The sequence below is a fragment of the Canis aureus genome, chromosome 33, assembly GCF_053574225.1.
Source record: "Canis aureus isolate CA01 chromosome 33, VMU_Caureus_v.1.0, whole genome shotgun sequence".
NCBI classification, from domain to species: domain Eukaryota; kingdom Metazoa; phylum Chordata; class Mammalia; order Carnivora; family Canidae; genus Canis; species Canis aureus.
In genome coordinates, this window is record NC_135643.1 from 3,155,199 (window position 1) to 3,182,928 (window position 27,730).

The window sequence follows — 27,730 nt, forward strand, 5'->3', positions numbered from 1 at the left end:
CTAAGGATGAACCTACACTGACATGTCATAATCCACCTAAGTCCGTAGTTTACTCTAGGGTTCATTCTTGGTTTTGTACATTCTACAGGTTTTGACCATTGGATAATGACATTTATCCATCATTACAATTTCATATAGAGTAGTCTTTCTGCCATAAGAATCCTCTTTGTCCTCCCTATTCATCTCCCATCCCCACTTCCCACCTTTGGCAAGGGCTATTCTTTATATTGTCTTCAATGGTTTTGACTTTTCCAGAATGTCATATGGTGAGAGTCATATAGTATGGAATTTTTTCAGATTGGCTTATTTCACTTAGCAATGTGTATTAAAGATTCCTCTGTGTCTTTTCATGGCTTAGTAGCTCATTTATTTTTAGTGCTGAATAGCATTCAATTGTTTAGAGGTACTACAGTTTATTTTATCCATTCATTTACATGAATGATAGGACATCTTGGTTGCTTCCAAGTATTAGCAATTGTACATAAAGCTGTTGTAAACATCTATGTACAGGTTTTGTGTGGACCTAAGTTTTCAACTCCTTGGGTATGTACCAAAGAGTGCAGTTGCTATATCATATCATATCATATGTTTAAACAAAAGCCAAGCTGTCTTCCAAAAGGGGCGTACCATTTTGCGTTTCCGCCAGCAATATATGAGAGTTCCTTTTGCTCCACATCCTCACCAGCATTTGGTGTTGTCGGTGTTCTAGATTTTGGCAATTTTAATTGGTGCATACTGGCATCTTATTATTGTTTTAATTTCCATGTCTCTGCTGACATATGATGAGGAGCATTGTCTCATGTGTTTATTTTTCATCTGTATATCTTCTTTGGTGAGATATCTGTTAAGATCTTTGGCCCATTTTTTTAATCGGGTTGTTTTTATTATTGAGTTTTATGAGTTCTTGTATATTTTGAATAATAGTCCTTTGTCAAATGGGTCTTTTGCAGATACTTTCTTCCAGTTCGTGGCTTGTCCTTCATACTCTTGACATTGTCTTTCACAGAGCAGAAGTTTTTAATTTTAATGAAATCCAGCTTATCAGTGATTTCTTTCACAGATTGTGTCTTTTGTGTTGTATCTAAAGAGGCATCACCATTCCCAAGGTCATATAAGTTTTCTCCTGTATTGTCTTATAGGAGTTTTGTAGTTTTGCATTTTATATTTAGGTCTATGATCCATTTTTAGTTAATTGGTTATGAAGGGTATAAGATGTTCCCTTTTTTTAAGGAGAAAAACTTTTGCAAACTGGTAGGAAGGAAGCAGAGTTTTGTGATAGAAAATTTTAAATTGGGCACATAATGAACTAAGGTGGAAACAAGTCCAAGCCCTGACATTAACCCATAGAATGAGAAAGAACAGCTCATTTGGTTAATCAGCTAGGATGATAAGGAAAGCTGATATTCCTGAGCTGGCTGCTTCAAAATAAGCACAGATGCTCTGCAAAGCCTTCCTGAGCAAGGAAAATACATGAGGCAAATGGTGCCCACTGGAGGCATCTGACCCAGAGAGGCAGTCAGGCTGTTTCTCAGAGAAATCAGAAACCTTGCTTAAAGGGACAGGTAGATGTGTAATCGCTAACATGTTGACTGTAAGTTCTTATGCTTCCTTACAAAACCCTACACCCCGTTGATATATTTTCTAGTTATAAAATATGTACCAGAAAATAGCTTTCTTCCATTTACTCACAGAGGCAAAGATACACTTTGGTCACCCTGACAGCTCTGTGCTATTATCAAAGCTCTTAAGTTTCAGGGCCTTTCCTTCCCCTCCTGTAAAAGTAAGGATGTTGAAGGCTCCCGGAGGTCCTACCCAACTTAAAAATGAAATCAATGTAAAACATTTTAAAAAGTAAAATTATATCTTACAATCATGATTTTTATTTAACATACGTGTTCTTAACTAGATTCCAAGGGTCCTAGAGAATTGGAATCTGCTGATATTTATGGAAAAGTTCATATATTTGTCCCCAAGCCCCCAAAAGTTAGGAATTGTCCATCTCTATCTTTGAGGATCCAGAGAGGAGACTGAGCATAAACAAAGAAGTAGGGGCAGTAATCATGACATTTAGTTGAATGACCAGAGCCATAAAATCTTCATTCACAGGGGTAATTTTTGCTCTCCTTCAATAGGACTGCTTCTGCACTGCTCTAGGACATGGAGTGTACCGTATAAAATCTAGCCATATCTTTTAGATCTGTTTCTCAAGGAAAAAAAAAATCTAAAACTTAAAAGGGATCATTACTAATAGTCACTGAGCAATGCTTTGCTTTGCTTAAATAGATGTCAGATTCCTACTGACTTGCTACTGAGTCCGGAAGAAAGCAAAGTAAACCAAACCGTATGCAAGCATATTACACGTTTCAAATCATCAACAGTACAGTTTTCTTGGTAGCCACTACAGATAAGCACACCAGTGAACTGGTGGTACAGATATTCTTCCAAACCTGGCTTTTAGAGTAGAGAGGTATAGGTGTAGATATAGGAAGGCGGAAATAAGAGTCAAATGTGAGAACAGTTCTGCCTTCACTTCCCTCAAGTTGTCAGTGTTCACTTGGATGTCAGATAATCCAGGAAAGTAAAATCTTGAAGACGTTGTTCTAGTCACAAAGATATCTTCCATTTATTGCAATGTGTATGATGATCAGGTAAAAAACAAAATGAATCTGCTTACTTCCAAACAAATGCCATCAGAGATACTTATACAAGTATTTTCTGTCCTTTTTAAAAAGTTATTTTCTAATGAGACATACACATGTCATTTCTAAACAAGATCTCTTAAAATATTTTTCTGAAACACTAGGAGAATGAATCAAAAAATAATTCCATAAATACTTTCCCAGAATCATCTAAGAGTACAGATTTTGTATTACTTTCCTTTACACTATCATTTATCAGTATCACCCTCTTCTGAAACTTGCTTCGTAGAATGGTTTAGTTATTATAGTCCTTTAGCCTTTTTGTCACCCAGTGGAAAAAGCTTTGTTAGAATAGCGCACAGGATCTTCCGTGCTTGCCTACTTTTTCCATTTGTAAACATCTCTTCGAAGTATTAAGGTAATATATATAAAAGCTTCTGGCTGTATATTTATGGAAGCAGCCTGATGGTGACCAGACCACAAGTTGATGTGCATGCGTGTGTTTATCCTTTCTAGTTTCCGATGGAGCTCACACAAGTCCGGAGATGGTCCTCACCATTCATTTGCTTCCCACTGATCGGCACCTGCCGGCATTCCGGGTCACAGCTCCACGGCTTGAGGTCAGCCCAGGAGGCAGCGCTTCTCTAGGTAAGAACTAAACCTGAAAGAAACATGCCTTTGGAAATGGAACCATATTTCAGCATCAGTCGCTGTTTCAACCTCTTGACGGTTGCCCAAAAAAAGTGACTTCTTCTTCCAGAAGGTATGTGCGTTCTTACCTGTGCTCTTCCCTCTGCCCATTTCCATGCAAATAGAAGCAGCACAGAGAGAAGGAAATAAACCCTTCCGAGGCCAATGTTCAGTGATGGAATACAACACAGAATGTATTTTCCAGCCTCCAGCAGTTTGATTTGTTGCTGTCACTAAAATGTAAAGTTAACCCAGGAGAGCAGGGAGGAGAGGGAGGGGAGGAGTTTCAGTGACTGCCCTTGTTTGCTGTTTAGAAGGTAAAGAGTAACAGGAGAAATGACAGATCACAATAACCTTCAGAAGTTGTGAGGCGTTGGCCCACTTATTCTGTACGTGATTTTAGTTACCTCTTAGTTTACTTACTCTTTAGGAGTTTCTTTATTCTTTCACCAAGTATGTTTTAAAAGCAAATGGTAGACATTGCGGTTTTTATTGGTTGTACTCTACAAATCCTTATCCAGGTTCTACCCCTGAGTATTGTCCTGAGATTAATTATCATCCAGTTTTCTAAACAAGCCATATATACAAAGACAACTGTCACTTCCACCCTATTCTTTCTCACTCCTGTGATGGCTGTAGCAGCCATCATTAAAACAAGTTGGCTCTTCTGGAGATTCAGAAAAAGAAGGGAATAAATAATGAAAAGCAAAAACAGATTCTGGGAGCATTTTCTGGAAAGAAACCTATCCCAGGAGGTCAGGACTGACCTATATGTCAGCTTCTGTGTCCTCATTTGTATGGAAGATAAAAGGTATTCATAATTCAGAACTACATACTTATAAGTTAACTTCTGGAAGTAAGTTAACTACTTATAAATAGCAAGTGACTGTATTATCAGTTTTCACCCTTTGTGCTTGATTGGGATTAAACAGCGCCTTCTTGTAACTATCAGATTGCCCAAAACATAGCTTCCAGCCTGTCCTGTAGCTTTCATGTAGGCAGGGCATACAGTGTTTAATGTACACATCCTGTCACTATGATCTGTCTCCTGACTGCAGGACTTCAGCTGGTGGTAAGAGATCCTGAGATAGCACCTGAAGAACTCTTCTTTGAGCTCCGGAAACCTCCAAAGCATGGCGTGCTCCTTAAGTACACAACTGAGTTCCAAGTTCCCATGGCCACAGGTAGCTGCTCACTCTGTCACTGGCCTGCATGGAGGATTTCTTTCTTTCTTTCTTTTAATATTTTATTATTTTATTATTTATTTATTCATGAGCGACACAGAGAGAGAGGCAGAGGCAGCCAGAGGGAGAAGCAGGCTTCCCGCAGGGAGCCCAGTGCAGGAGTCCATCCCAGGACTGTGGGATCACTACTTGAGCCAAAGGCAGATGCTCAACCACTGAGCCACCCAGGTGCCCTGAGGATTTCTTGCTCTACAGTCAGTGTTATGTGCCTCAAACAAGAAGTAAAGCAACTCTGTGGGAGACTATGAGAAGACACTTAAAAAGGAAAACCTTTGAACTTTCAGTCCATTTAGTCCATTGGCTGTAATATTTGTAACTTCTCTCTGCCACCACTTACAAACCAAACTATGAGGCTGTTTCCTCAGGTTGTAGGTGAAATTAGTTGAAATTGGTTGATTTATCTAGAGTAAATGCATTTAGAACAAACTCATATGAAATGTCAGGTGCCACTCTCCTGTGGTTAGTTCATGGAGATAAATTTGTCTTCCTTAGTTTCGTATGTTAATCTTCACAGTATTTTTTGCACTGAAACTCTGATAGTGTAAAGTACATGTATCTTCATCCATAAAAAAGGAAACACATTTTTTTAAGTAGTATCTTTGTGATGTAACACTGTGGTAGATGATGTGACCAACTTTCCAAAATAATATTTCTTAGAATTTTCTCCAATTATAAAATAATACATGTTGATTTTTAGAAGTATGTAGAAAAGCAAAAGGAACATAGCTAAATCTAATTTTTAAATAGCTCATATATATCAAAGTGAATAATATCTCTTTCAAATTAGTCACTTTAAGATACTATATGCTTATTTCAACAATCTGTACTTTCTCAAAACCTTTGTATAATTCCTAATAGGCTTGTAATCATGTATTCTTTTAAATATCCCTGCAGAAAGAGGGGGGCAAGTCTTTGACCTTGAAGTTAGATAGAATTTGGGAGTCACAAAGGTAGATTTTTAAATATTTACTGAACACAAGAAATGTCATCAGAATAAATTTCTAACATCCTAAGGGGATTACTTTAGAAGCATTAACAGTAAGAAAAAAAAAATTAAAAAAAAAAAAACCGAGCCCAGTTTCTTTAACATTATATTTAACCTATATTTGCATGACTAATAAGATCTAAAGATGTTTATAAAGTATTAGTTTTATTACTCTTTTTTAAAGCACAATACCACTAGCACCAGTACATCACAATAACACAATGTCAAAAGAGAAGGCTTAGAAAACAAATACAGAAAATGAATAAATTCCTTAGTCTCATTCATAACACCAATTATGAGAGCCAAGAATCTGCCAGGAAATAGAGTTGAATATAACATCCAACATGACCAATTCTTCAATTGTACTCTCTGGAATCCTAGGACCCATGGTACTGTGAGGCATTTCTTATAAAAAGGATTCCTTGACCAAACAATTCTGAAATGCTTCAATATTTCTATATCGAAGATTCTAAAATTCAAATAAATTCCGCAGGTCAAAGATTTTTAGTTTTGAAGTTTGTTTAAACCTATTTTTCCCAAACTTCTGTGACCTGGAGACTTTTTTTCACGCACCTATAAAATCTATCACAAATTAGTACTCTAGACCTACATTGTTTGGATTTCTAACTTCAAGTATGTTTTTAAGTTTTTAGATATTTGTGAATTTAGGGAAACCTACTCCCAACTAAAACAAAGACCTCTACAGATTCATCAAGCAGGATTTCTTTTCTTTTTTTAAAAAAGATTTTATTTATTTATTCATGATATACACAGAAAGGCAGAGACATAGGCAGAGGGAGATGCAGGCTCCATGCAGGGAGCCCGATGTGGGACTCGATCCCAGGACCCCAGGATCACGCCCTGAGCCAAAGGCAGACGCTCAACCGCTGAGCCACCCAGGTGTCCCAGGATTCATTTACTTAACTTTTTCTCAAAAATGTCAGTATCAAGATTAGATTCAAGATTAGGTTGTCATAAAGCATAGAGGCACAGCCTTTATTCCCTAGAACTAAGAATGATGACTGGTTCTTACAGAAGCTGATTTGAGCTCAATATGATTAAGAACTTAAACAAAATTAGAACTCTCTCCAGTGGAATTAGCTACCTTGTAAAACAGTGAATCTCCCACCTTGAGATGCATTAAAGGACAGGCTAAATAACTCCTTTCAAGAGTGGTATAAAGGGAATCCTATATTGGATAGGCAATTGGACTAATTAACTTACAGCTCCCAGAGTTTATGAACCTATATGTACTTTACAATCCTGAGAACAAAGGTGTTATGTACATGAAAAGCGTTATTCCCAGAAGTCACTGGTTTTGCGATTTGTGTTATTCTCGAAAGGTGACACTTTCACATATGAAGATATTGAGAAAAATGTTCTGCAGTATCTACATGATGGCTCCTCTGCCCAGGAAGACAGCATGGAGATCACAGTCACAGATGGCCTGGCAGCAACAACCATGGAGGTGAAAGTAGAGGTGTCACTGTCAGAGGACCAAGGGCCTCAGCTGGCAGCTGGTGCCTCGCTGAGCATTACTGTTGCTAGTAAAAGCACAGCCGTGATCACCAGGTCACATCTTGCTTATGTTGTAAGTTCTTACCTGTGTTTTCTTGTTCACTGCATCCTCTCACTGAGCTTGGCTAGAGAGCAATGTCAAGGCTGAAGTGTCAGGGCATCGGGTATATAGCCATATTAGGAAGTTTCTTCTTAACTTCCCAATAGCTCTACTCTTAGGAGTTACATTGTTTTTTTTCTGGCTGCTCCCAGTGTGTTAGGAGCAGACAAGTGAATGAGCAAAACTTTGATGAAAACACAATGAGCTTATGTAGGGATGGGTGATAGTCAACAGGGAAGAGTGCCAGTGCCAGAAAAGCCCAATTCCCCATTTTTTAAGCTCAATCTGTAATATTCCAAGTGGGAATTTGCCAGAGAGAGCATTCTAGAGGACTTAAGTGACTAATGACTAATAAGTAATAATATTTCATGGCCCACTGAGAGAAGGCACTGAGAGTAAGCCCTCTTTCACCAGCTTTTTGTCTCAGGGCCAGCTCTAGACAGAATGCTGGCATACTCCTTCGGCAGTGCCTCTCTGCCAGATGTCCTAGGCAATATTACTGACTCACCCTCCATCCTATGTCCCAAGAGAGAGGCAATGTATTTAGGGGACCAAGAGTAGATGTAGGGGACTCAGGTTTTTTTCCCATGTGGCTCTAACTTGCTAAGTGACCCTGGTTAATTACACTCATCTTCTTTCTTTGATTCTTACCTCTGGAGCTAAGGATAATGAGGATAATTTTATTTTTCAGTTATGTGTGTCATAAGCATATGTGAATTCTCTATGTAAGCATAATGAATAGTTTTGACAAATACCTTGAAAATAAGGATGATTATCTGAATGGTAATGATTCTTGGTATTGAATTTTTCCCTACCAATGTTAAAATTCCAACCAATGACCTGGCCTTTTTCTTTTCTTTTCTATTCAGTTCTTTTTTCTTTCTTTCTTTCTTTCTTTTTTTTTTTTTTTTTTTTTTGATACTATATGGTTTCAAGTAATCCTTTTCTGGGCTAAAGAGTCTGACTATAAAATCTCGTCCTGGATAATAGCATGTAACATAAAGCATTGGCCAGGGAACAATTGCATCAACTGTTTTAGCACACATTTTCCCCTCAAATTATCTTTTCCTAAATTATGGGAAACTGCATTCCACCCTGATTCTTCTCATGGGTCTAGTATGGTTTCAGAACAGTTTTGATTTTGTTTTGTTTTGTTTTTTTAGTTGACAGGTGATTTTTACCATAGGTTATGGTCTTTTGAATCTTATGAAACTCATGAATTCATAAAAATGTATGAATACAGATTTAATCAATAGATCACCAAGGCCTGAAAAATATTTGACAGGCCAAAATAGCTCTCTAGGAGCAGTTCCTGCTCATTAAGTGCATATTATAAGCTGCATATCAAAACACAAGCCCATTGGCAACTGAACACGTATTTTCAGAAATTGATTGAATGTGAATTTATCCACCAGAGAAGAAAGACTCCAAAAGGACTATTCTAGCCTCTGAACGCTTAGCATATTTTAAAGACTTAGCTAAGTTATATAGTAACTTTCTCTGAGGGTTGTAGAAGAATTCTGTGCTTAGTGTCATGGGGAAAATTTTTCCAGATATGCCTAGTTAGTGAACACCCAGAAAGGTTGGAAAAGCTATATGAAATGCTGATCATAAATGGAACAGAATATCAAAGGATAGGGACAGGTGAGCCTGTTTTTAATTAGAGTATCATTAACTCCAAGAGGGTGACATGATGTCAAGAGATACAAAAGGCAAAAATAGGACTCTGTGATTTGCTTCTGAATGGTGGTTTCCTGTACAGTTTGCTCTGCACTGCAGGTAAACAAGTAGTGGAGGAATGTTTTGTAGTTAGAATGGATGCATCGTAAGGCAGGCTCACCACTTATTAGCATAGTAACCCCTGGCAGAGTACTTAACTCTCTAGGGCTCAGTTTTCTCATCTGTAATGTGGGGAGGATTACATAAGATTAATTTTTAAAAGCTAACAGCATTTCTGTGCACTAGCCAAAAATACAGTAGTTCAAAATATAATACCATCTCTGTCAACATCACATAACAGGTATCTAGGAATAAATGTAACAAAGATGTGTAATTTCTAGGGAAAATTGTTACAGTGCCCAACTAAAGAAAAGCCAAAAGAACCTCTTGACAAAGTATTAGAAATAAAAGGAGAATTTACCAAGGGGTCAGATAGATCAACAAATCAGTAACATTGCTAAACATAAGCAAAACATACCTAATAAGTGTAACTAAAAAGATGATACCACTTATAATCGCATTATAAAAATCATGTCTGTTGGACTAAATCTAACAAAAACTAGACTGTACTTCTACAGGGAAAGGTGTAACACTTAATTGACAAATATTTTTTTAAAACATCCAGTAAATGATGAGACATGCCATACGCATGAATAGGAAGATTTAGTGTCAAAAAAATATCAACATTCCTGCAAACTGATCTTTCCATTAAATTGAGTTTCAGTCAAAAGCCCGGTGTACTTATTATGGATCTTGTTAAGCTGATTCTACAATAAAAAATGAAGGGCCGGGGCACCTGGGTGGCTCAGTGGTTGAGCGTCTGCCTTTGGCTCAAGTCATGATCCCTGGATCCTGGGATCAAGTCCTATATCGGCCTCCCTGTGGCAAGCCTGCTTCTCCCTCGGCCTATGATTCTGCTTCTCTCTGTGTCTCTCATGAATAAATAAATAATTAAAAAAAAAAAGAATGAAGGGCCAACATTCTAAAAAAGAATGATATGAGGGCAGGGGCTTGTCCTATCAAATATCAGGATTTATTATAAACCTGCACTATTTAAAGCAGTATAGCACAGGAATATATTACAGAGTCCAGAAGCAGATTGACACATGGGACTATATTATAAAACAGATATAGTGAGCCAGATCAGTGGAAACAGTAGGAAATATTTAAAAAATAGATCTAGGCAAAATGATTATTCATATGGATAAAAAAAGAACTTGTAGTGCTCCCTCACACTGTACAGAGATTAAAACTTCAGGCAAATCAAGCACTAAAATTTTGTAACTCTTTGTATGATGTAGATAAATATTTTTAGATATGGGTAAAGGGAAGAATTTTTTTAAACCAGAAATAAAAGGCACTAACTATAAAGAAAAGATCGATAAACTTAACTTTATTAAAATTAAATTTATATTCCCTAAACATGAGAAATACAGAAAACCGACTAGTTACAGATTGGAAACAGATCTTTACAATACATGTAACCAAAAATAACAAGATATTTTTAAAAGTCTGCAGATCAAAAAGAGAAAGATAACCTAGTAAAAGAATGAACAAGAGACATTAGTAGGAATTTCAGAAGAGGAACCCAGAGGAACCAATAAATGTAAAAGGAGATAATTACTTCTTTAGACATCAAGGAAAGTAAAAAAGACTACATGCCATATCATACCAATTCAAATGACAGAAATTTAAGTCTGAAAATACCAAATATCAACAGGAATAAACCACTTTAGGAAAGAATTTGGCATTGTCTTGTGAGGATGAGTGATCATATACCCTAACCATTCCACTCCTAGAGTCCTATCCAAAAGAAACTTTCATACGTACACTAAAGGATATGCCCAAGAAAATTCATAGCAATTGTATTTATAATAGCAAAAATATTGAAACGAGACAAATGCCCATCAATGGGATAATATAACCTGTGATCGACTTACTCTATGGAATATTAGAAAACACTTGAAACAGATGAACTGTTGCTGTGTACAATGATATTGATGGATCTTAGCAGTCTACTATTGAGTATAAGGGAAAGTAAGTCCCACAAGAGTAAAGTTCAACTCTCTTTTCATAAGCTTTTAAAAAAGCAAAAATAAAAAATTAAACAACTAAAAACACTTTGTAGCAATATATCAAATAATATCAAGAAATTCAAGGAAATGAGAAACAAGATCCAAGGTAATGATAGGCCCAAGGACAGGACAAAGGAGGGACACACACATAAATATTAATTATCGGTGTTGTAGTCCTTGTGTTGAATGGTGCATCAGTAGATGTATAAGTAATAAAAAAATGAATAATGAATTGATACAAAAGGAGTAAGAAGGTAGGAGGATTACTTGAGAACAAAGTCTACCTTCTTATAAGTTTTTTTGCATCCACAATATCTTAGATATGCCAAAGTAGTAATTTTCCTTAATTATAAAAATAATTAATTACTAATTATTTTCTTAAGTTATGAGAGCATTTTCAGAAGAAAAAACCTTGCTGATTCCATGCTTTTTCAAACCCAGCAGTCATTTGAGACTTGAAACAATAAAATAAATGTACCTGACATGAGATAAGCATTTCTTTGCCAAATTTGCCAATGTGGAATTTTGAAGCTATTCATTCTAATCAAGAGCCAGGAGCTCTGTCCTTGTAGCTTATCACCATTTCAAAAGATAATACCTTAGAACTCTTAGCTGTCTTTTAAAAATTCTGTCTCAGAAGGTACTCACAATAATATTAGGAAGTAGTCTTTTGCAAGTCTGCATATTGTATTTGATAACCCATGTGGAAAATAGAAAAACTTTTAAAGTACACATTTAGGGGAAACTTTCAGAGATTTTGCAGCTTTGATGAATTTGAGCTTCCTTCCTTACTAGTGTCAGGTGATATGAGGAAATAGGGAAAATTCTGTGACCTTGCATTAAGGCTCTGACTTGTCTATTTAAAAATGCTCCTAGGGGTAAGAAACAAGATCTGACTAGTACCCTCCACCCCAGATCACCAGGTATCCTGAGCACATTCCCGATCCATACTTAAACCAGCTGTACAACATAGCTATGAAAATTTGCATTTCAAAGTACACTTGGCCATGCAATATTTATTTTTGTTGTTGCTCTGGTAAAGTGCAAAGTGCCCCTCTGTTTACAGCCAACTGCTCTAAAAGATGAATGACTTGGAGAAACTCTCAAGAAGATGTTGGCCTCCTAGATATTTCCACAACACCTTTAAAGAGAGAGGAAATAATCCATTAAGACATACAAGTATCGTCCATGTAGAAGCACAGAAAGTCAATTTATTTTTCAATAAGCAATGTGGAAGGAAAAGAAATTGTCTTTGTTAAGATTGTTGTCTTCGGGGTTGAGCATCTGCAGGTTCCATCCTGATGGAGTGAAATCCGTAAGATTTCCTAAGTTCTTCTGTTAAACTAAAAGTTTTAACATGTTGAGTATTACTTAAAGCTAAATCACTTTCCTTCTTTCTGTTTCACAGAATTTTCTTTATCATTGTATTATATGTTGTAATGGAAACTTATTTGTTTCTAAAAAGCAAACCATCCTTTGAAACTCAAAAAGAAGCCTACAACTGTGTTTATAGGAAGATGACTTATATCTCTGACCATGTTTTGTCCTTCGCTAGATTCGTGTAATGAAAATGAAACCCTGTGTGGCTCTGATGATAACAATAGGGTATCTCTTTGTTTTATGCTCCATACCTAAAGTAAATGTCCTCACTATTGAGATACTCTTGAAGGAAGACATTATTAAAGAGATACTCTCGAAGGAAGACATTGAGATACTCTTGAAGGTAGACATTATTAAAGAGATATTTTCTAAAGATTATTTATTTATTCATGAGAGACACACAGAGAGAGGCAGAGACATAGCCAGAGGGAGAAGTAGGCTCCATGCGGGGAGCCCAATGTGGGACTTGATCCCAGGACCCCAGGATCACGATGTGAGCCAAAGGCAGATGCTCAACCACTGAGCCACCCAGGTGCCCAATCTAAGAGATAGTTTATGAAGAATAAAGAATGGGATTTTCATGCACTTTGAAATGGTGTTGCTTTATTACAGAGGGAAAGAGACTTTTTCAGCTGGCTGAGAAGGAAGCAACCATGATCTTTAACTATTCCTACAAATGTGTATAATGTCTTACCTCATATTTGCCTGATTAGGATGATTCTTCCCCCGACCCAGAGATCTGGATTCAGTTAAGTTCTCTGCCCATGTATGGTGCTCTCTTAAGAATGTCAGGACCGGAGGTAGAAGAACTCTCAGAGGTTTCCAATTTCACAATGGAAGACATCAACAACCAGAAAATTAGGTATATAACCGCTTTATATTACTTGACAGAATTTTTAACAAATTATATTAAAATATTTAAGCAACTAACCAGTAGCTCCCTTGAAAGATTATACTGCCCCATTTCTAAACAAAGATGCAGCCATTTTATCTGGCCTGTCATGTAGCTCATTCATTTGATTCTTGTCCTCACCTGTGTAGGTACTCAGCTGTGTATGAGACTGATGGTAATCTGGTTACTGATGGCTTCCATTTCTCTGTCTCCGATACGGACCACAACCATCTAGACAATCAGACGTTTACCATCATGATTACTCCTGTTGAGAATCCACCTCCAGTCATTGCTTTTGCTGACCTTATCACGGTAAACAATCCTCAGATCAATGAACAGCGAGTACTATGGAGAGCTGGAGTCTGTACTGATGTAAATATAGGATTTCTACCCAAATCGGCTGCCAGGTTCTTCCTCTAAAGTTTCTAGGCAATAGGGTCTAAGATATTCATGGTTTTCAATCATGAGTTTTTCAAAAAGTATGAGAAAAAATATATGCAGAAGGTCAAATAAATATATTTACGTTATTTAGTCAAAAATATTTATATGCTAGACATAAATGCTAGATGTGTATAGTATTTTTATACTACACTAGGTGTGTGTAGTAGTGGGAGTTAAATTATAAATGGAATATATCTTTTAGGAGTTAAAAATCTAATGTTTGCAAGAACTAAAATATGGGGATATAGACAATGTCCCCAAATCACTTCTTAAGTCAATACTTATTTAAATATTATTTACAGTTCCTTGGGGGTGGGGAGGGTGGGGGCATATGATATATCCTGATTATAAGGTTACCAGACCTGAGTTCAAGTGCTGGTTCTGTTACTTACTAGCTGAGTGACCCTGGACCAATGATACAATCTTTCTTAGCCTCAATTTCCTCATCTTTAAAATATAACTACTCCTGTTACCCAAAGGATTGCTCTGATATTATCAAAATACCATTTAAAAGCCCCCAGTATGTACCAACATATGATAGGGATTCCTTACAAGTTAATTCAATTTCCTTGTCCTGTTCTACGTACATACACAATGCTAAACACTTAGGAGATTTTCTGGGTTTGTCAAGCAACTGAAAATCCATAAAACTGAGTTGTTTCCAAATGGTTTTGGTATTCCATACCTTGGGGAACCCATTTAGACCTCCTCCATTCCCAGGAACAGACCTTCCACTTTGTACCTTGTCGATCTTCCTGCATTTGGCCAAGAATTGTTCAGAGTGAAATGGCTTGGTCATGTCCAGCAGGCCAGCAAAAACCACTGGGATCAGGTTGCAGAGTTGGCATACACAGCAGAGCCCTAAAGGAAAAAGTTAGCTCAAGCAACTGCTTTTACTGAGACTGATTTATTTCCCTCCTTCGATATTAAAATAAGCACTAGCTTTCAGGTACGGTGATCCCTTCCTTCCTGCACACCTATCAATATATACTATAAGAGGAGAAGTGGGACCTTCATCCTGGGTGGGAGCATCTATAGGACAGTCACCCTCACAGTATCCTAGGGAGGACTTGGATGGATCGTCCTAGAGCTGCAGGCTTTTGAATGTTGATAGTGAATAAAGGCGACCATCCACAGCATCTGTGCTGAGGTGGGTGATTAGAATGGGCCAGAGCTGCTTTATAACCAGATCCATCATTGAAGGAAGCACAACTTTGAAGGGAGACACAGAAGTCTTAGTGTCTGAATGTAGCTTTGAGAGGCACTGAAAGATTGCCTCTCAGAGCAGCAGCATGCACATCCTTCATCTCCTCTGTAGAGGATCTGTCTCCTCAGAGGAGTGGAATTGGGGCTGGAAGGTCACCCCAGGCAGCACTTTTTAATTCACTTCTTTTACTGCAGTTCTGTGCAAAACCGCCCAAGGACTGTACAATCTTTTCTTTCTTAGGTTGACGAGGGAGGGAGAGCCCCACTCTCATTTCACCATTTCTTTGCTGCTGATGATCAGGACAACCTCCAGGGAGATGCCATCATTAAGCTAAGCGCTCTGCCCAAATATGGCTGCATTGAGAACATGGGAACAGGTACCAGCAGTAGCTTTGCTATAGAATTGTTCCGGACCTGGCAAGAGGGGAGGGGCGGGGGAAGAAACTACCTCCAGGGAAACTTTGATGCGGAGGACTAAAGAGAAATGATTCCATTTCAAAGAAATGAGAAGAAGGGAGGTTTCATTCACTCAAAAATCTACAGAACATTGTCTGTGTCCCACGCATTTTTTTAGGCACTGGGGATATATCAGTCAACAGAACAAATAGAAACCCCCGCCTTCACGTTGCCTTAGATCCTGGTGATGGTAGACAGATAAGAAGCCTAATAAACGAGAAGATTGTGTAAGGTATTAGGAGATAAATCAGTGCTATGAGAAAAAATAGAGCAGGGTAGGGGATGGGGAGTGTCAGCAATGGGGAAGGCAGGGCTTATGGATTGCACTCAGAAACGAGTGTCAAGGAAATAAAAATGCCTGTCCTTTATTAGCTGTGAGCCACAGCTAATGGCTCAGCTCCTTCGAAGGATATGACATGAATTGAAATGCTTGCCTTCCTGTCTGTGACCCTCTCCTCCACATCCCTCCCCCCTGCACCATCTGCCTGGACCCCCACTGCCCTTGCTGGTTATCACAGGGAAGGAGAGGTGAGAAGGCCTGTCCTGTCCACTGGCCCCCTGAGACCATGGTGACTGGCAGTTGAGACAGCTCCTGGCAGGTTACTGTGATGCTGCCTCCTCAGTGAAATCCCTGAGTGCCAGCGCTGGGCTCTAATTGGTGTGCAGCTAGCAGCTCCCGCAGAGAGGCGCTTGACTGAAGGTGTCTGGCCAGCTTGCTGCCTGGGATCTGAGCCTGGTCACCAGAAATTCATTTAGCAGGGGCCATGTTTTCCTCCAGAAACTCTCGAGTCCTTTCCCTCATCTTGCCTTTCATTGAGTGCACTCAGATTTCTTTATTGCTGAATCAGATTTATCTCAACAAATGTTTGCGCTAGAGACAAAGGGTGTCAAGACACAGCTCCTGCCCAGAATGGGAGACAGGTCGGAAGACTAATAAATCACAATAAATAAAAAATGCTAGGACAGGGAAGGGGCAAACCCTGAAAAAATTACATAGGGCAAAACAATTTTGCCTGAGAAGGCAGGAAAGGCTGAGGAGGGGACATTTGTGTTGCAGTTTGAAGGGTTAGTGAGAGTCTCACTGTGGGCAGAGGGAAGAGCATGGGCAAAAGTGGGAAGTCATGAAAGGGTAGCTGGCCCCCACCCTACACTTCTCTTCAGATGGTTTCTTTTTAAGCCTTCCTGATGTGATTTGATGTTACCCTGGAATGCATGCAGAGGAGTATTTCCCTGGTCTAGAAGTCAAATTTCTGGAAGCTCTAGCTCTCTAAAAGTGATGCTCAAACTTGAATGTGTAAGACTCACCTGGAGGGCTTGGGAAAACGATTCCTTGAGCAGCAACTCCAGAGTTCCTGTATACGGAGGCTAGGTGAGGCCTGTGCATTTGCATTCCCCCACCCCCACCCCCAGCTCGTAGGCGGTGCCACCACCGCTGGCCCAAGGACCACATTTGGAGAACCACCACTGCTGTATATTAGTCTGAGCCTGGAAGTAAGGAAGAGATGTTCAGGGGACTAGGGGCAGGGAGGTGCAAGTAATTATCCCAAGACAATTTAAGAACTCCAGCCTCTGCTCCATGGGTGTTCAGCACCAAGTCTGTTTCGTGTATATGAAACTAGCTAGATTCAGAATCCAGCAGATCAGCATGACGCCTTTCTAAAAATATTACAAGAAGCAGCTTTAACATCTTACCAGCAAAACCGGAAGAAACAGAATAATTATATTGTTAGGTATAAAATCTAACAGCATGGACTCTACATTCATTTAGTCCTAGCACAAACAGAACAGACCCACCTTGATTACCTTGAGGGCATGTATCACCGTGTTCCAGCCCTACGCAGTAATAGATGTTCATAATGATAGCCTGCATGCTTCAGGAACTATTTAATTTGCCCACAGTATATTCTGCTTAAGAAGGCAAGGAAGCACATTAATGAGAATGATTTACGTGAAAAAATAGAAGGTGCAATTTTAAAACCTGGAAGGCTGGTGCTTAAAGCTTCAGTGACAGATTGACTTGTTGAATGCCTTGTTTCCCAATGACAGAAAATAAGTCATTTCTCTATTTCAGTATATTTTTAGGCATCATTTAGTTTACTTGGGCTCTTTCGGACCCAAATAAAAAAGCCACATTTCTCATATTTATAGTAAGCAATGTAAAGGGAAAATAAAAATTTGAAGGAATTACAGCACTTCCTTCTGGAAACACCGAACTGTGTGTGCTAGAGATTGTCAGATCACATGTCACTCAGATTCCTCCATGCTTCTGGTATCAAGAGGAACCAAATCTGACGGGTAAAATCTAAGAAAATTCATGTTATTGAAGAAAAAACAATTGTCCTGTATTCTTACTTCAAATTATAAATAAAAATTTCTCAGTCCTAGTCTTTCTGTTGGAAGGTTAGTAAAAAATGACACTGTCTACAATTCAGGAAGTCAATAGCCTTTTGATTTATGACCTGATCTTTGCAACGGGCCATGGAAGAGAAAAAGAGAAAGCCTTGTTGCTTTCACATACCCTATATACACTTTTCTTGGTTGCTATGTATCCAGGGGATGTTTGAAGACACAGGGGTTGCTTTTTCTCCTTTCTTTAGAAGAAAATGTGGTAACCATTTAAAATCAATCAATTAGAGACTCAGACCAAGGAAGAGACAAGCCATCCATCCTTTAGACAATGTTTACTCTTCTCCTTGGCCTTCTCCAGTGCTTGGTTGGGTTGGGATGGAAAGATGAGTTAACCAGACTAGCTCTATCTCTGGAGCTTTGAATGGTACCTGAATGGTACATCTCAGTGCTTGAATGGCACCTGAGCTGTGAATGGTCCTGAAGCATCTCAGTAGCGCTGGTGTACCGTCCCAGGTGCTGAGCACTGACCCATGGGGAGGTTTGCTTAAGGAACCGAGGTCAAATGAAAACATACTTAATGAGATATTCCTTAGATAAAAAGGTATATGGTTAATCTTTTTTTACATGGAGAAGGAGGCTTCCTCTTGCAGGATGTGCTAGGCAGAGAGGCTCTGAAATTGACCAAAGCTTAAGGCAGAGAATCCTTGCATTTGTGAGGACTTACTTTATCACAGATTTCTAACAAAACAACCACTGATTCTTTTTTTTTATTCTTGCTATATAAAATAACATTCTGAGTGCTCTCATGTATATTATCTCATTTGATTCCCTATGGAAACAGCAGGGCAGGTATTACCAAGTGTGGATGAGGAATAGTGGGGAAACTAACAGTTTTAACTGATTTAAACGGTAAACAGATTTAACCACAAGTCGTCCATTTCTAGTCTTGTGTTCTTTCCATTCTCCATTTTTATCCTCTCATGTGCTTTTATCTTTTGCTGATAATGCTGTCATGTTTTCTAGTTCAGCCTAGTAAGAAGGAATTGATGGATGAAGGTAAAAGTTCTCTCTTGATGTTGATGCAGGTGATCATTTTGGCCCTGGAACTACAAGTGACCTAGAGGCATCATTCTCTATTCAAGATGTCCTGGAAAACTACATTTACTACTTTCAGAGTGTTCATGAAAGCATTGAGCCCACCCATGACATTTTTAGTTTTTATGTAAGTGATGGAAATAGTCGCTCAGAAATCCACAGCATCAATATCACCATTGAGGTAAAGACTTTGAGGTTGGAAAAGTGGGCTTTTGACAACAATATCCCACCATTAGATCACTTTATATGAACTCAAAAACAAAGAAGATTGCATTTGACCTTCAGTTTTAGAGATCAATTTAAAAATATAATGTGGACCGTTAGGAAACTTGTAGAATTAAGGCTGGCATTTGGGATGATCTGATGTGGAAATCTGAATATCCACTTCAGGGTATAATGTGTTCATTCTGTAGGAAAACAGTTTGTGCGGGTCAGACAGAGAAACTCTGTTAGCCTCATATTTAGATGGAACTAACAAATGCCTATTTTTCCCTGAAATTATTGTATGTAATTCTACATGCATACTTGCCTTTTCTTACATTTTAATACGTTTATTTGTTAAATTGTAACATCAAAAAAATATGTTCCTTGATGCTGTATTTATTCTCATTTGAGCAACTAGATAGCTTGCTCCACCAATGCAGGGAGAGAGAGATAAAAGATAAAACTCAGACTGGAATACCTTCCGCCCTGGGAAAATACCCTCAGCACCCTTCAGAGAGGGTATGGGGTGCTGACACAGGGTCAGGGAGACAGCTTTAGAAACCCACACATTTAAATATTGTGTCCTCCTCTATAGTACTGTGATATTCTTGGGGTTTTCTAAGACAGTTGTGATATCAAATAATGTGCTCTTTTATCCCCAAAATATACTCATACTTCTCTAACCACATATCCATGTTTTTTATTGAAAAACATGATCATTGTAACCTGTGGAAAATATCTTCAAGATTTCTGTAGAACATCAGTTTCTTTTCAAGGGGACATTTTGCTTGTGTGACTTGCTCTACTTTCAAGTGAAGTATTTTGCTGGGGAATTAAAGATGGTGACCCATTAAGTACAATTTTGATAGTGAAAGTTGGTGTGATAATGTTACTTTTGCTGCATAAGGTGCATTTTCTTTCTTCTTAAACCCACATCTGTGTGAGACCTGACATTTTAACTTTAATCAGAGGAAGAACGATGAGCCTCCCAGGATGACCTTGCAGCCCCTCGGTGTACAGCTAAGCTCAGGAGTGGTGATAAGCAATTCTTCTTTGAGCCTGCAAGACCTGGACACTCCAGATAATGAGCTGGTTTTTGTATTGACGAAAAAACCTGACCACGGTAGGACACAACTGCTATGGCAAGCTTCTTAATTGAGGTGCTGGATGGGTTTTTGGAATAAACACATAGATTTCTGTTGATTATTCCTATACTTGGCTTGAACGTAGTCCATTCTTTGCATCAAGGTAGAACCAAATTTATAGCTAGCCAATATTCTTTGGGGTCACCAGTTGCTCTGAAAGCCTGAATCCTAGGTAATTGGTGTCGCTGAAGTTGAATTTCAGCTGTTTTCTTGTTTTCCTCTATAACCTAAGGCAGAATAGGTTTAGAGTCCTGTTCTCAGAGTAAGCTTCATTGCTTGATAATCCTGGGCCATCTCATGCAAGGAACAACATGGAAGCCTTGTTATTAATTGCACAAGGTGTTCACTTCAGGTTAGAGGTGTGCTAGATATCTTTATGAGCTTGATCCTTTTGCAAAAAAGGCACTTTTCCTGATTAAACCAGAGGTAAAAACCACCTTGGGAATCCTTTATCTAAGTACCATTCCTCTGGTATTAGCCAGAGCTCTGGAACTTTCATCTCCCAGGTGGTGTCTTAGTGTGTCATAACATCCTTGGTCTTTTAAAGATGAAGTTGTTACTGTTGATGAAGGTTAATGGAAAATTCTGTTGGTCATTGCATTTTATTTTCCCTTCCTTCACTTTCACTTTCTTTAATGAAACACTTTACCTGTCCCATCATGATACAACCCTTGAAAACAGAAAAATATGCCTCAACACAAAGATGTCTAGTGTCTTTCTGAATTTAAAAGGGAATTTAAAACACAATCCCTTCCCCCATCCTAGATGCCCTAGAAGAAAGGCAGCAAGAGAAGAGTGCTATTTTCACTTTGCAGTTGGGGAAAGTAAGCTTTAGATAATGCAGTGAGGTTGAATTCAAGGTGGGAGATTTGATTTCTAAGCCACTATATCACCACATTCATTATGTCTCCTTAAGAGATTTTTGAATAGGAAAGGTTAGATTTTATCTTCTTTACTTGTGAATGAGCCTACAGGGCAGCACCCTGTGCTTCCATAGAAAATTCTGAGTTGTTGATCATTTATGTGTGTGTCACCAAGAGCCTCCCAGGTGTTGTACATTTAACCCAGGCTCATGCTAATTGACAAAAATCAGGCAATGTTTTGGTGCCATATTTATTCTACTATTGATTCTTTTTCTTTACTTTCTCCCTCAGGCCATCTGCTCTGGAGGCAAACTGCTTCTGAGCCTCTGGAGAATGGGAGGGTTTTGACTCAGGGCTCCTCCTTCACCTACCAGGACATCCTGGCGGGGCTGGTCGGGTACATGCCTGGTGGTCCTGGAGTGGCAGTGGATGAGTTCCGGTTCTCCCTCACGGATGGCCTCCACATGGACACAGGGAGGATGGAGATATACATAGAGCTGCCTACAAGTGGCACCCCCCTCTTGGCTATAAACCAAGGCCTACGGCTCTCAGCAGGTATCACACAGGAATAGAAGAGAGTGGCTGTGGTCCCTCTGTCCTTATTTCTCTTGGTCAGTGTACATGTTAGCTCTGTGGGAGGATATTGAAATAGGCATTCAGAACTTAGACTGGAGGTGGGGAGAGCTATTGTGTTGTTTTTGTTTTCAAAGATTTTATTTATTTATTCATGAGAGACCCAGAGAGAGAGGCAGAAACATGGGCAGAGGGAGAAGAAGCGGGCTCCTTGTGGGGAGCCCGATGCAGGACTCCATCCCAGGACCCTGGATCACGACCTGAGCCAAAGGCAAACACTTAACCACTGAGCCTCCCAGGTGCCCCAAGAGCTATTATTTTAAGGACACTAAGAACTGTGAGTGACTAATATAAATCTCTTAAATTCTTTGGACCAGATGCCCATGTCTGTGAATTTGAGAAGAGTGTGTAGTACTTCCAGGGTCCTCAAAACCTTAATTTATCCAGCTACTCATAGGATCAGGATTCTTAGAACATGGTCATTGCCCAGCCAACCCCACAGAAAAACAAAAAACACAAAACCATAACAACAAAAGAAATCCAACAGAATTTTTAAGATATTTATTTTAAAAAACAAACAAAAAAAAAAAACGTGGGAAGGAGGCATGGGGGACAATTGGGAAGCTATCATACACTAAAAGAGATTATAAAAATAATTAAGATTCACTAAATACAGTATCCTAGGTATAACATTTGCAAGTTTGCCTACGTGTAAGCATCACTGAAGGACCTGCAACAAGTGTCAATCTTAAAGTCAATTTGCAGTAGGGAGTTACTTAATTGGGGAGTGGGCCTTTTGCCCAGCAAAACATCTGCATCCCACTTGGTCCTATTTATTTATCTACTCTTACTGTCACATGTATTTTGTAATGAAAAATATATACCATAACGGTATTTGAAAATTTGGAGATTCCCAAAAGTCCCAATAATTAAATCTGAGATTTAACTTTACCATATTTACAAGCCAGTAAGTTAGCCTATGATAGAAGACATGAGACTCCTTGGTCGGAAACAAAAATACTCTGTTACAGCACAACTGGCAGCATTGCCATCAGTAAGTTTGCATTGTTTCCCTCTGCACTCCAAGTCTGGTGGGGGTGGCACAGAAGGCCCTGATGGATGCCTTCCCATGCAATGGGATGCATTACAGAAGAGGAACACTGAGTTTGGGAAACTCCCCTGTTATAGTAACAATAAGCAAGACTGGTCTTTGTTCCAGAGGAAGATATCACCTTATCCCTAAGTGCTCCTGGCTGAGAATGGCCTGGGGAAAGCATAATTAGGCCTTGCATTGTTGGCATCACCCAACAAGAACACACAGTATGCCCAGGCCCAGCCGAACACCAGAATGTACTACACATGAATGACTAGCACCCATTTTATCAGAACGTACTATTTTTTAATGTGAGAAAATAGCTGGATGGGAAAGCAAGGGGCAAGCTCCGAGAAGAGGTGTTTGCTGGTTGCCAGTGGCTTGCCTCCATCCCCAACACCTGCATAAACTTACAGGGTCCAGCACTCAGAGCTCCCTGTTTTGTAATCCTGTAAACACTGATTTTAACTATTTGGTTTGAGAAGACAACAAGATATATTTGTAAGTTTATGTAGAGCTGTTGCTTATGACTTAGTGAACCTTAAGACAGTAAATAAGTTAGGTCTAAGCAGGTCTCACCAAAGATCTAGGAATTACTACATAGATCTAGGAAGGGGTAACTAATAGGCCACAGGAGTAGAGTGTGCATAGGGAGAGTGAAAATGGATCAGCAGAGAAAAGGGCTCAGATATAAATTCAAGAGAGGATTAACAAAATGAAAAGTTGGGATGGTTTCATGTAGGGAAATTAAAATTTATGCAGCTGGAAACCGAGAAGGGCAAGCACCCAGTATTCACTGAAACCCAGGCCATGTGTAATGTGTGATCACTTAGTCTCTTAAAATCACTTGACATCCTATTCAGAGACAAGATGGGCAATGACCTACTCCCCCCCACTCTCTTCCAGGGTCTGTAGCACGCATCACAGAACAGCATTTGAGAGTGACAGACACTGATTCAGATGACCACCAGGTGATGTACATCATGAGGGAAGATCCTGGAGCAGGGCGCCTGCAGATGGTAAAGCGTGACAACCTGGAGCAAATCTCCGTTAAAGGCCCCGTCCGGAGTTTTACCCAGGCTGACGTGAGCCAAGGTCAGCTAAGCTCTCTTCTGCCTGCCCAGACTTCTATAAAGTCCACCCACAGTAGTAAATGGGAGTTAAATGCCTCATAGCTTATGGCAGTAAACTGCACTCTTTGTTTTGAAAAAGAGCTGAGTTATGGTTTCATTTATTCTTTCTTTCTCCTCAATTTTTTTTGTTTAAAAAACTATCCTTCTTGGCCAAAAAGTGTTCATGCTTTGGCATAGCATTGATGAAATTTGGGGCCATTACAGAGGGAAAAAAAATCATTTTGACTTGCTATGATGCTAAAAAGTGTGTGTGATAGAGAAAAGGGAAAAGAAATGAATTGGGATGGATTAAGGTGAAAATTATGCCTGCCTGAGGTGAACAATTTATATCTCTTTTTAGCTCCCCCAAAGAGCACGAGTTAATGAACTAAGCAAAATGGAAGGGCATAAATCGGAGCTGCCTGGGGGAGATTACATAGCTCATCCCTCCTCCAGGAAATGCTGATGTAATGTAAAAGCATAAATGTTAAATGCTATGTAGTTACAGTTCTTTCAGGGGTAAGAAAGGGAAAAAAAAGTTACATAATGGGGGAGAAAAAGTAACCCAAGGTCACGAGAAGATGTGCAATTCCATTTAGAGGTGGAAATAAGCCCCCGAGGAGCAGAAATAAGGGTCTTTTCCATGCACTAACACTCAAAATGGGTAGCAGCTAGATTCTCCTGAACCTGTCTGTGCTTTTCCAAAGGGGGTGGAATAGACAAAGGGATAGTAATTCATTAATTATTCCTTGCCTCAGTGTCTCTTGTAAAGATGAGACCAAGTACCTCTTCCCAGATGTCTGGCTATATTTACATTGCGAGGTACCTGGAAGTGATGTTGTGGCTGAACAAAAATATAAGATTTTACACTTCTCCCTTTGGATCCTTTTGACTTCTGTGAAGAGTTGTTTAATTTGCTGCTTGGTTATATTCAGTGTTCTCTCAAAAATGACTGAAAGCTACGCTGGGAAATGGGAATGATGAGCTCTGGGAGAATATGGGACCACAGCTCCATGTCCCTGGCCCTATGACATGGGTATATAGCCAATAATGTGGGTGCCATTGCTGCACATTTTCCATGTGGTTACTCCTAAGACTTCCGTAGAGTCTTTCACAAAAGCTGAGCCTCAACCATATGCAGTGCTATTTGGGATGATTTTATCATGAGAGTGTTTTTGATTATGAAGAAGTCAGTAGTGGGGAGGAGAAAGGGAGGGATTGTAAACTCTGGATTAAAAATGTTTAAAGCAATGTCAAAGTGAGGAAGGTGTTAATCGATTCATTGATGTGAATGCCAATCAGATTCCCATCTGCCACTTCAGAAATAAGGCCAGAAAGGACTAGTAGTGAATCTTGATCTTGTCCTTTTTTTACAGGCCAAGTAGAATACAGCCACAGGAAAGGAGAATCTGGTGGGAGCTTTGCTTTTAAATTTGATGTGGTTGATGGAGAAGGCAACACACTGATTGGCCAGTCATTTTCCATCAGTGTTTTAGGTAAGGGGTCATTGGGTTTCTAAAAATATTACAATAGGGCTGAAATTATATAGTGTACCCTGTGCTTACCTTGAGGCTGGAGTCTTTCCTTTACTCAGCTACATGGGAATCTGGAATCCTATCCCCTCTGTTGTGTGAAGCTCTAGCTCTTTGGTACACTCTCTGAATGACAGGCCTAAGGATTATTCTGGTTTTACTCCTGGGCACCAGGCCCAGAATTGAAGAAGGGTGGCAGAAAGGATCCTCTTTCAAATCACATTTCTGATATTTTCAGAAGACACCTCCCCACCAATCATCACCACCAACAAAGGGTTAATCTTGGATGAGAACTCAGTGGAGAAAATCACCACTCTGGAGCTCTCTGCCACTGACCAGGAGAGCAAGCCTACAGAATTAATCTATAGAATCACTAGACAGCCCGAGCTGGGCCACCTGGAACATGCAGCATCACCAGGTAAGCCTATCATCACCCGCTTCATCAAACCAAAAGTTGGAATTTAGAAAGTGTTGGGGGTAAGCCACACTCACATAGAATCTGCCTTGATTAGTATTTATTTTTTTGCATTACTTATCTTGACCATTATATACTGCCTTGTGTTTGGCAAACAGTAGATGCTCAATAATTCCTTGCTGAAAACTAAATAATTGAAATTTTATGTAAGCATAAAATGCTTCTCCATAATTGGATTGTCAATTCCTTTAGGGCCAACACTCTACCACGTTCTTCTAATGTCTGACCACCTGGCACGGTATGATGTGCTGTGTTTAAAAATGTAATTCAGGGAATCGCAAGTGAGCATATGTATTGGGCAAAATTTTAGTTTAGCTGCTGCTGGTGGGGGTGGGTGCGGGGAAAAGATGAAGGAGATCCCATTCTCACCCCTAGTGTGCTCTATTGGATGAGATAAGGAACTTCTGCATATAATCATATATTAGAGAAGAATATGGCAGGTTTTTTAAGAACTGTATAAACCAGGTGTCATAAAAGTTCAAAAATGGGAGAAGCTGCAGTGGGCAGGAAGGTTCACAGAGGTGGCATTTAAATGTGCCCTTAGAAGGCAGAGTTTGGGCAGACAGAAATGGTGGTTTTTTTTTTTTTTTTTTTTTTTCAGAGATGGGAATAGCATGTGTGCATATTCAAAGAATAATGAGTGAGTCAGTTGAGCTATAGCATATATTCTGAAAATAGGGGCTGATATGGCTCATGGGTAGATTGAGATTTTATGGAGGGTCTTCAAAGCCAAGATACATAATCCCTATGTAATTCAATAGGTGATGGGTAGGCACTGCAGAATTCTGAGCAGGGAAGGAAAGTGACATGCATCTAGTGTCCACCAGATGGATTGAAAGAAAGAGAGGAGGCAGTGAGCATGGGTCGGAAGTCTCACATTTGCCCCAGTAATAGGCAGTGAGGCTTCATCCAAGGAGTGAAGTGGGAAGAGGAAGATGAGAACCATGTAAGAGATCATACCTGGCATCTGGTAAACTGTATTCCATAAACAATAATTGGTGGAAGAGTGAGGCGGAGGGAGGGAGGAATGAATTTCAGGGCAGAACCTATAGAACTTGGCAGCTGAATGGATTGAGGCACTGAAGATATTTGCTGAATTAACAGTCTGAAGGTAGAGTTGTCTTTGTTTTGTACATCATAGAGGGAGCGATGGTTTCCAGATTTAGGAGATTCAGATTGTCACTAGTTTCCTCAGGATTTCAAGTTGCAGATCCTTCATTCATTCAACCATGGGGTTAACAAAAGAGGGAACATGCTTACCCTGATTCTGCTCACTCTCTAATATAGGGAGTCAGACCATAAGCACATAGGAAGCAAATATATATCATTGGTTATGAGTCTTTTAGGGGAGAAATAAGAGCATTCCAGGGTGCAGGGACCAAGGGGGTAAGGGAAGAACTCCCTAATTTAAGATGGCATTTAGCAACGGGTCTGAGGAGAATGAGGGAGCCAACTGATGTTATAAGGAAAGGGCATTCCAGACAGAGGGATCAGTGAGTGTAAACATCCTGAGGTGGGATCAGCCTGGAACATTCCATTCCAGGGGCAGCAAGACTATGTCTGTGGCAGGGTGAATAAGAGGGAAGATCTATGGGGAGGTGAGCTTGGAGAGGTGGAGGGTGGTCTGGCAGAGGGGGAGGCGGACTAGGTGATGGTGATGGAAGAGAGGGGGGAGTCTTTTTTTTTTTTAAAGATTTTTATTTATTTATTCATGATAGAGAGAGAGAGAGAGAGAGAGGGAGAGAGAGAGGCGCAGAGACACAGGCAGAGGGAGAAACAGGCTCCATGCCAGGATCCCGATGCAGGACTCAATCCCCGGACTCCAGGATCACGCCCTGGGCCAAAGGCAGGTGCTAAACCGCTGAGCCTCCCAGGGATCCCTGGGGAAGTCTTGTGAGTGTTTGGTGCAAGCGTGTGGGGGAAAATGGAGACATTGACCAAAAT

At 39.6% G+C, this 27,730-nt stretch overlaps 1 protein-coding gene across 1 annotated transcript in view; it reads left to right on the forward strand.

Annotated features, from left to right (window-relative positions):
• The window catches only part of FRAS1 (Fraser extracellular matrix complex subunit 1), a 436,686-nt gene that overhangs the window by 325,641 nt on the left and 83,315 nt on the right, over positions 1 to 27,730 (forward strand). The window contains exons 36-47 of the mRNA XM_077882614.1: positions 3,156 to 3,287; positions 4,388 to 4,513; positions 6,902 to 7,149; positions 13,064 to 13,212; positions 13,392 to 13,554; positions 15,131 to 15,266; positions 18,780 to 18,970; positions 19,963 to 20,116; positions 21,293 to 21,556; positions 23,574 to 23,762; positions 25,156 to 25,275; positions 25,550 to 25,729. Of these exons, the coding sequence (XP_077738740.1) occupies positions 3,156 to 3,287; positions 4,388 to 4,513; positions 6,902 to 7,149; positions 13,064 to 13,212; positions 13,392 to 13,554; positions 15,131 to 15,266; positions 18,780 to 18,970; positions 19,963 to 20,116; positions 21,293 to 21,556; positions 23,574 to 23,762; positions 25,156 to 25,275; positions 25,550 to 25,729 (2,052 nt within the window). The remainder of the gene's footprint in view (positions 1 to 3,155; positions 3,288 to 4,387; positions 4,514 to 6,901; positions 7,150 to 13,063; positions 13,213 to 13,391; positions 13,555 to 15,130; positions 15,267 to 18,779; positions 18,971 to 19,962; positions 20,117 to 21,292; positions 21,557 to 23,573; positions 23,763 to 25,155; positions 25,276 to 25,549; positions 25,730 to 27,730) is intronic.